Source organism: Monopterus albus, unplaced genomic scaffold (assembly GCF_001952655.1).
Source record: "Monopterus albus unplaced genomic scaffold, M_albus_1.0 scaffold44.1, whole genome shotgun sequence".
NCBI lineage: Eukaryota > Metazoa > Chordata > Actinopteri > Synbranchiformes > Synbranchidae > Monopterus > Monopterus albus.
In genome coordinates, this window is record NW_018127924.1 from 657,589 (window position 1) to 667,731 (window position 10,143).

General features: G+C 38.4%; 1 protein-coding gene across 1 annotated transcript in view; it reads left to right on the forward strand.

The window, feature by feature from the left end:
- Positions 1–6,981: 6,981 nt before the first annotated feature.
- LOC109960114 (tripartite motif-containing protein 55-like) overlaps positions 6,982–10,143 on the forward strand; it is a 4,901-nt gene continuing 1,739 nt past the window's right edge. The window contains 4 exon segments of the mRNA XM_020599986.1: positions 6,982–7,101; positions 7,510–7,679; positions 9,012–9,189; positions 9,404–9,499. Coding sequence (XP_020455642.1) covers positions 6,982–7,101; positions 7,510–7,679; positions 9,012–9,189; positions 9,404–9,499 — 564 coding nt within the window.

Sequence of the window (10,143 nt, forward strand, 5' to 3'; positions counted from 1 at the left end):
TGCTACTCGCTCAACTCAAAACCAATAGTTCTGGTCGAGCAGTCACTGAGGAGGTCCCTAAACTCTTATATCTTTTCTGAACAATGAAGACAGAGGAGCAAGGAGGCTGACTGGAGGAGACATGAGCAAGGATATACAACAGCATCCTTCACAGAGGTTTTTATGCTTTTGTGCATGAAGGATTAAAAAAAGGACGTGTCATGTTTCCTCAGTTCCTCTCTCCTAGCATTTTACACACAGGTAAAACCATAAACTAATTGAAATTTGTAAGTATTTTAGCCCATGTTGAAATATATCAAAATGTAATTGGAAAAGGAAAACTTTTTTTTTAGCTCAGAATATGATTCGGTTACCTTGTGTCCATTTGGAGACAAGGACCACTCAATGAAAAATTCATTATATTGTGACATCTTCAACAAATTTGAAGCATTTTGTCACAGAATTTTTGTTTATAACCGAATAGTGTACTTGAAAGATAAACCCACAAGCAATTATCTAGATGGAAATATTTGAAAAAAGAATTTAGATAGCTAACATATTTTATTGAATTGAATTACCGTCTGCTCTGTTTCTGTGTCTCCTAGAATATGTCTGACACTTTTACATGAAACTTTGCTGGCTTTGTAACCTGTTATTTAATTTTATGCAGTTGTGGTTATACCAGTTCCTCCAGAAATTGGCAGTAAGGCTTTGAGCAGTAACACTGTATCCTGCTCTCTTAATACATTTATATAAATTGTGAACGATTCAGACACAACCCATGTGTCACCACCCACAGTCACACCCTTAAATCTGTCATTAGACACTTGATTGTTTATCATTTTAGAATTGATGATCAAGCCCCAAGGAACAGCCCTAAACTGTGAAGCAATTTTGGCCGAGTAGCCCAACTGCATTACTACAGCTCCCGCATTCGTGAGGTGATGCACAATGATCCAAATAGCATTTTCCACATATACAGTTAGTGGATAGGTGGCAGCTGTAAATCAGTGGAATGAATGTTTTATTATCAGAAATAGTTTCATTGAGTCCAATATCATTTGGAACGTCTAAAAGAGCCATACTGTAGGTGATTTCTATTATAATCCAGTCATGTGTGCAAGAAGCACATGGGTTATAGGCCCAAAAACAGGGAGGCAAACACTCAAGTTATTTTTATGGTTGGAATCCAGAAGCATGATGAATGTTTTCAGAGTATGCATAAACTGTATAAACATGGTTCCACTGTAGGAGATAAACCAAGCCCCCTGCACGTCAGTGGATGGGACATGAGCCAAATGAAAAATTCCAAAATTAAGAAAAAACAAAATTTCCCTTAGATGATATCTGTCGTTTTAGGTAGATATTATCACACTGATTTGTGTAGAATTAAATAAGTCTGAATTTAATAAGTTATTTGATTATGTAGAAACTGATATATTGTGGATAATTGTCAACTTTGATTAGCAGACATACAGGCAGTTCCACCTCTGGTCACTACTCTAGTAGAATCTATTCACCAAAGCAAATATTTTGGCATCACTTTTGCACAGTGGCAACAAGTGATGACTCGTCGATGAGCTTTATATAGTCTATGGGAGTAGGTGCCACTGAGCAACTATGAGAAAAATAAGGTGAGTGCCATCTTGTAATCCCCTATCAAGTTCTCCTCAATACATCCATGCTAATGATACCAATTACTCTTAAAAGAAAAATAATCCCTCTGGGTTTTATCAGGTCTATGCTGCCCTCTTCTGGACAACACTGAAATGCAATACACTTCTTTGCTTTCATGTCTGAAAAATAAACTTGTAGAAAGGAGAAAAGACTGTTCTTATTTTACATGTGTTTGGATTATTATGCAGTAAAAACATATATAAAAAGCAAGTAAAATGACTTGTGTATTTCTGTATTTGATATTTTCATTTAAACATACAGTATCATACTACTCCAGAGCTGAGACAAAGTTAGGCTGAGGCAGTTTGCTCCATATGACTGCATGTGGTGACTCAGCACTGCAAAATTCAACAACAAATGTGCTATTAAGAAAGAAGCAGGGGTGGAAAGAGCCCTAGCCAAAAGTAGGGGTATACTGTGATTTAATCTCAATTTGATTTAAGGTGATGTATTTGCATTTGAAACCACAAATGTAACAGTTTTAACTAACAGTCAGCAGTAACAATTACTCAGGCTACATATGCTCACCTAAACAAAAACCTACTAAAAACTGATATATGTAAACTTGTAAACACTGAATTGCTGATATTAGAATGAACTGAAGAAATACAAGTAGATAAAAATAAAAATTCTCAATGACTGTATTTCTGGTTAGTTACTTTACAGCCAGCTTAGTGGAACACCCTGTGGTTGAAAATACAGTCAAACTATTTAGTTTGATGTTAACTGGTACTTTTCCTCAAGTGTTAGTGTAAATAACATCTTGATTTGTAATGTCATTTATTGCAAAGCGAGCAAAGAAGATCATGTTTTGCATTCAGACTTTACTCTGAAACTGCTTAATTACTTTGTCAATGGCATGTGGTCACTGAGACCATATATTTTACACTCACTTCTTTAAGTGTACATGTGGGGACAAAAATATGGGTGACATTCTGTAAATGAATTTCTTTCACAAGCTTTTTCTTTCTACTATATTCAAGCATACATACCAACTAACACACACCATGCACAGTCACCATGTGTTTACTGTAACTACTCTAGCATCAGCCTCAGGAGTTTTAATAAGACAGGCGAGTTGCATACCTCATTATTCCCCTTGGCATCTCAAGTATTGTATGTGTCTGTGTGGCCCCTGGTGATCCATTTTCCCTGACCCTACTGAAGGCTCTCTGGAGACACTGCAACCCACCATGGTGCTGCAAATTAATTTACCTCTTACCCTCTGGCAATGCTGTCAGCATCACAGGAGTCTTTATCAGTTGCCTTCATTGCCTACACAGTACTTTCACACCTACCGTGCATTTTAAAATACAGATCCTAAAGTATAAGTACATCTGTAAAAAGCATCATCACACTCAAACGTTTGTCATAAAATCATTTTTTAATTAATCACCTTCTATATTTTCTTTACAATTGTTAGATATGTTTATACTAATTTTATAATGAATTAATAATAATAATTTTATAATTAATTATTTAAATAAACAGAACATTTGTTCTGCATATACTTTCTTATTAGATGTCATTACAAACACCAACCATGCACTGTAGTGTCGTGACTGTACATCCAACTTGTGGTGAAAAAGAACTCTTACAAGGACACAAATATTGAAGTTACATCATTTCCAAGGTATATTTAATGGTCTGTAATCATTGGGTATTGACTGTGCAGTTAAACTAATATTAAGTTTGTAATATGCTAATAGTCATTATATTGACATGAAAGCTATATAATTAATGCCAGTCACATACAAACATATTGCAAAGCTGACACAAGGGAAAAAGTATGTGGTGCTAGTGTAAAATAATGAGTCCAGAATTGTGGTGCTAGGCAGCACGACTGTCTGGCCTCTTTCTACCACTAGATAGCACCCTTTTACTGTGATGAAGACCACTAGGCTTTGTAATCACAGCTCGAGAAGACACAGTATTATGCCCTATTGATCAGTATTAACATTTGGATTGTTTATTGATTGCCACTGTTTATTTCAAAAGTTATTTGATGCAGGGAAAATTTTTTAAAAAGTGGTAAGAACAATAACAACGGAACCTAAGCTCTCACACAAAGTGAAATTATAATTTAAAATGTCTGGATATTCAGAACATGATCACTTATCTGGCTTCTTCTTATGAGATAATCAGCTCAGCTCAGTTGTGTGACATTATGTTTTTTTGTTTCTGACCTTTTTTCAGTTTAACAGTCTAAATTAATCTGGGGAATTTTTGTAGTTTATTTTACCTTTACTTTTCATATTTGCCCTTTTTAACCCATGCAAATCCACAACGAGTCACAGATAACTGTACCAGTACTAGTCATTACCTATCTTTTTTCTATAGGATTTGTAGTAAGATGACACTGCTTCTAACTGATTAGGTTATACACTTTTCTATCCCTGATAACAAGTGTCTTTCCTTTTTTAACCTTTATTAATCTGTGGTAGGTCCACTGAGAAGTGGCCTCTCATTTTCAGGGAAGCCCTGTTCACATTCACGCAGTTATAAATTCACACCTGGAAGCTGCCCGGTACAAGCACAGACTGACCTGTGGCCACTGAACGGCTCCACTGGACCAGTTAGCCTTGCTCAAGGGCACCACAGTGGCATTAATGAGGGTGAGGCAAATGCTGCTTTGTCACCTGTCACCTATTAATCCTGCTGGTCAGAGGATTGAACCAGCGGTCACAAACTCGCTTCTCTAACCTTTAGGACACCACTGCCCCAAGAGATGTTTTGATGTGAAGAACATCAGTTTAGTGGGTCTTTTCAGGACATACAGTAATAAACTGAGAATGTTTACCAAGACCTTTTTAAAATGCAACAGTGAGTGCTTTACATCTGTATGAATACAATATGACTTCCACCTAACTAAAATATTCATGCTAGAGAACAGATGGCACCTACAACTCTGCTCTGTCTTCTGGTCCCATATGAGACTATAGACCTTTGTATGTGCAGTGCATACCTGATGCTGTATATTGCGTGGTCTTGTCAGTACCTGCAGACTAGAGCATGGATCTGGCCACATATTTCTGCCCAAATCCAGCCCACACTTTCGGGTACAGACGTGTTTGGTTTGGGTATCCACACTCTACTGTAGACTCTTTGCTACCACTGAACAAAATCAAGGAAAATTGCCATGCTGCTCTTAATTTGTCTATCTTCCGTCTTTTCTGAATTTTAACTGCCACACACACTGCATTATTATGAGCTAGTCAATAATGGCTTGTAATATTAAAAATACACTTCAATCAATAAGACATAACCCAGAGCACTTCCTAATTGGTCCCATTTGAATTCACTTTTAGAAGCCATCTACACTAAATGGTGAGCATTTGAACAGTTCTTGCTTCTTAATGAATATGTAATCATACTAACTCAGCCTTTTTAAAGACTACTGATTAAATTTGAATGAATTGCTATGCCCACAGCATTGCAAAGTGCTGAGAAAACATTACAGCACATATGTAGTAAATAACAGGAAAAATATATAAACAGAAAGGAGAAATCACATGAAACATATCTATACGTGTTTGCTGTTTACAGCTTTACAAATCATAAGTGACAGAAACTTTAAACTGTAATTAAGCATAGGATACGAAGTTGCATTTGAAGTTTAACTATGAGACAAATTCCAAAGTAAAGTAGAAAGGATGGGTCACAGGCAGCTACAGCTTCAAGAATTTGGTGCCATGTTCACTTTGTTTTATGTTAATCAGTTTATAATGCGGCATATTTTATTATTCTGGTATGTCGGGTGTTCTGTATAAATGTTTTGACAAAGTACAGACAAATCTCCATAGTACTGTATACTAAAATATAAAATCAGCACCTCTAAAACCCACTAATACAATGTAATGTAACGAAAAAGAATTTTGCTGAAATATCAATGATAGTGACCAAAAATCAACGGCTGCATCCTTTAAGCAAGACACTGAAGCCTTTGCTTTGCTGAAGAAATTGCTTGTCGTGTGTGAAGAAAATTTGTATGTTATGTTTGACAAAACTTTACGCCACAGGAGTCTTCACTTTATAGTATTTATAGTATAACTGATTCAACTCTATAAACTAACACTCGCTCTTTTGTGTTTTGTGTCTTTGCAGATGTAGGTTTTCTAGTGACATCACCAAACCAATGCACTCATGGTGTTTCATTCCAAACTATGTAAATAATTGGTAAATTATGAAAATAGAACGAATCTTCTGCACAGTTACAGAAAAGTACCAAATTGGGGGAATTTGGGGGGAAAGGAAATTAAAGAATAAGGTTGGCCATTTTCTATATTAACAGCATTTTCTACACTCACTATACAGAAATTAAAACCAACAATGATTTATCTCCTCTCATGGTTAATGCCCATCAGTCCTGGGTCATCTGATTTGTCTGTGCCATACACCTCCACTGTTATCCACAGCCAATAGAAAATACATCAGTAAAACACTCTTGTGCATGGAACTGATTTCAGATGCTTTAAAACTGTTATGGTTGTTCAGAGCTTTTGGAGCAACATTTTAAAAAATATCAAGGGATTTATAGTATAACTGATTCAACTCTATCCATCCATTTGTTATCTATACTGCTTATCCTGAAGAGGGTCACGGGGGTGGAAGACACCGGGCAAGAGACAGTGTTTACCCTGGACAGGTCAACGCTTTGAGAAAGACAACCACACACACGCCTACGGGCAGTTTAGCTGTATGTCTTTGGACTGTGGGAGGAAGCCGGAGTACCTGGAGAAAACCCACGCAGGCACATAGAGAGCGTGCAAACTCAGTACAGAAAGGCACCGGGTCGGTTGGGGTTCAAACTTGGAACCTTCTTGCTATGAGGTGACAGTGCTAACCACTGTACCACCATGCAGCCTGATTCAAATCTGTAGAGCATTATATTGTAAGCTTTAAGAAATGCACATATAACCATTTTGTTAACACTGTGGTTGTCAACAGTAAAAATATTTTTTCAAAGTACTTCCTCAAACCACAGGTAGTGCTGTTCAACAACAGACTTATAGATGTGAAGCTGGAGGCTGGTAGGCAGCTGTCCAGCACTGCCCTGCTTAGTTTCAAATATGGGCAAGGTAAAAATGGCAACCTTGACGTGACAGCAATAGCTGCTAAAAACAGAACTGACACCACTGCGATAGCAGCACACACTCGGACACACAGGAACAGGCAGGCCTACTCCTCCGCCGGACTCCGGGCCTACTGTAGATTGTCCCCAGAAACGGAGGGTTTACTAACTTTACCAGCAACAGTTGCCTTGTCCGATTAGGTTTTGGCACCGTTTGATGAACTACTAAAGACTTTTGTCATAAAGTGAACACAATGGACAACTTGGAGAAACAGCTCATTTGTCCCATTTGCCTGGAAATGTTTACAAAGCCTGTGGTCATCCTACCCTGCCAACACAACCTCTGCAGAAAATGTGCTAGTGATGTTTTCCGGGTAAGCAACTTTTACCACTTATTTGTTTTATTTATCAGGGAAACATTTATAATCTCATGGAACACTGCAGTTACATACAAACATCTCCATGTGACAGTGTACGTCATTGGAAGTGAGGTAATATCAGCTTGCCCTAGATTTATGACGTATTAAAGACCCAAACAGTAACTGATTGAATAAGATATACAAACTTTCTAAGTTTTAAGTGCTAGGGTCTGCATTAAAACACTTGGGAGCATTTTGGTGATGAGGCTACACTTTGGTGTTAAGGACTGTTAATCCACTGGATTAACTTTTCATAACTGTTGAGTGAAAAGATTTTATTACTTTTTGCAACCAAGCCAAATCTATCTATTATCACCCTGCTCATCACACTAAACTTTGGGTTTTGAATGTAACTACTAACAGGCTTCAAACCCCTACCTCCCATCAAGAGGTGGCTCGGTGACGTCCAGTGGCCGCTTCCGATGTCCGTCCTGCAGGCATGAAGTGGTTCTGGACAGGCACGGTGTTTACGGGCTGCAGAGGAACCTGCTTGTTGAGAATATTATTGATATGTTCAAGCAGGAGTCAAACAGGTGAGACTGATCAGACACATTTATAGTCTCGCTTGATACAAATCCAAGGAAATGGTCACTGCTGATCATTACACTTCAACAGTTCAGTGACAGGTTTTCTTATTAGTCCAATCTGTTTTTAATCCTAAGGCCTGGCAACAGAGGTGGTAAAGGATAAACTGGCAATGTGGTGGCTGAAGGCTGCTGTGGCCTTAGTACCAGTGGCTTCTGAGTCAGAGAGCTGGAGTGCGTGACAGGATATCTCAGGTCATAGTCATCTATCTAAACAGATGATTTCCTAATCTGAATAGCTGGCTGTTATGACCAAAAGGCTTGTATGACACAAGATCCACTAGACTCATACACTCAGGATATGCAGCCTCACACTGGATCAAGATTTTGTGGCACTATTTTACATTTAATTAACTCAAATCTTGTGTTATTCTTGATGGATCAATTAACTTGATGTGAAAGTATAAATTATTCATAAAAGATTTATCACAATAACATGATTTTACACTTGCACACATCTTAGTGTAATGGTGATATAATGACTATAGTGCTGACATTGCAATGCAAGACTGGTGTATCATCAATAAACTACTAAGATGTATAGTTGTGACATTATTAACCTGACAGTATACATCACATTAATAGAGTGCCATAGTCTGAAAACACGGAACTTATGTTAACATTTTTGCAATAAAATATGTTAGTAAATATCCCACTTGTGATTATTAAAGCTTTTATGTGTCTAAAAAAAGGTGATTGCTAGCCAGAGGTTGTCAGGGATACTGAACATCATCATGCCAAACACAGAGACTCATCTACTCATTAGCCCACATTTACAGCTTCGTTATTTTTAAACCCATGCACTTGCCAACTATTCCAACAAACTGACACAGCTATGATCACAGGCTAGATCAGGTCACACTAAGAGGAAATGATTTGGTAGAAGAGGTAAGCGCGGTGAATCGGATGACAAATTGGAAGCTGTGATGATGAAGCTGAAGTCATGGGACAGTGGTGTAGTTTGTTTATAGCCTAACAATAGCTTTTTACTTCTGGTGATCGTATTTGGGCATCAAACATCATAAAAGTGGTGTTCACTTGTGAAGATTATCTTGCTAAACAAAATGTGTAAGTGTCATAAACTGCTGTTTGTCACAGAGATTATTTTCTGCAATAATCCAAAAGCCTATGGAAAATCCCACTGGCTTTTTGTTGAGAGAACCCTTGGTGATGCTAATATCCAGGTTGGCCTACAAAAATACATCATCCCTAAGGCGCTCTATATGCACTGAAATGTACAGTGTGACAGGAGGGTTCCATTGCCTTCTTTACTCTCAACAGCAGCAAGCCAGTGCCAGACAGAAAGAAAGAAATGCCTATGTGTGATGTCCACGAAGAAGAAAAGCTCAACATTTACTGTGTGACCCATAGTGTGCCCACATGCTCCATGTGTAAGGTGTTTGGAGCTCATAAAGACTGTGAGGTAGCACCCATCAGCAGCATCTACCAGACAAAGAAGGTGAGGCCTGAAATACTTACAGAGGTCATGGATTCTGGAACATGAGCATATGCAGACAGACAAACACATACAGTAGACTACATGTATTTTTGTTTAAATTATGACATGTCATTTCTAAATTATGTACATTTTAATAAAGAATCTTCAAAATTATGCAGATTTTAGTTGCACTTGTTCTCAGGTATTTACTTTGCCATATTTTTACCCCCCTCAGACGGAGCTCAGTGACGGCATTGCCATGATGGTCGGTAACAACGACAGGATGCAGGGCATCATTAGTCAGCTAGAGGAAGTCTGTCGTGCCATAGAGGTCAGTGTCCAACTGCTGCAGCGCCTGGTCACTTACTCACACAGCAAGCCGTTCCCTGTGCACAGATTACACACACAGATGCACCTGCACTCAGCTGCACAGACATACAAACAGACCTCATGTGCCCTTTTTAGTGCCATTCTCACTGCTTTTACCCATTTGTGAGAGTTAGACACAGTGATGGACAGAGGAAGAGGAACATTTTGGTGCTTCAATTTGCCTTACCTTGATTTTCTCACATTTCCTTCCAGATACACTTAGCAGGGCACAACGTTCTGTGTCTGGCCCGCTGACATAAAAAATGAACATTGACAGGAGGAGAACAGGCAGCTTTCCTGTGGTTCACGTGTCACAGCTGGAGAGGAAGGTGTCACCCTCAGTGGTGTCACTCAGGACAGATGTGCAGAATGAGATTCATGGTCCGACGTGATCATTTACTGTAGCACTACCAGATGGGCAGGAGACAGGCTAACCAGAGCGTTTGTAGTTTACAGTCTTTATACAGAAAGCAACAACCTTTGTCTCAGTTTCGTTGGCTCGATCTTTGGGTTTAAATATTTTAAACTGTCATGTACCCTATAGTTTCAGTTACAAACATTTTTCATCCTCAAGATTGTGACAAATGATTAAAATGGATGGACTCT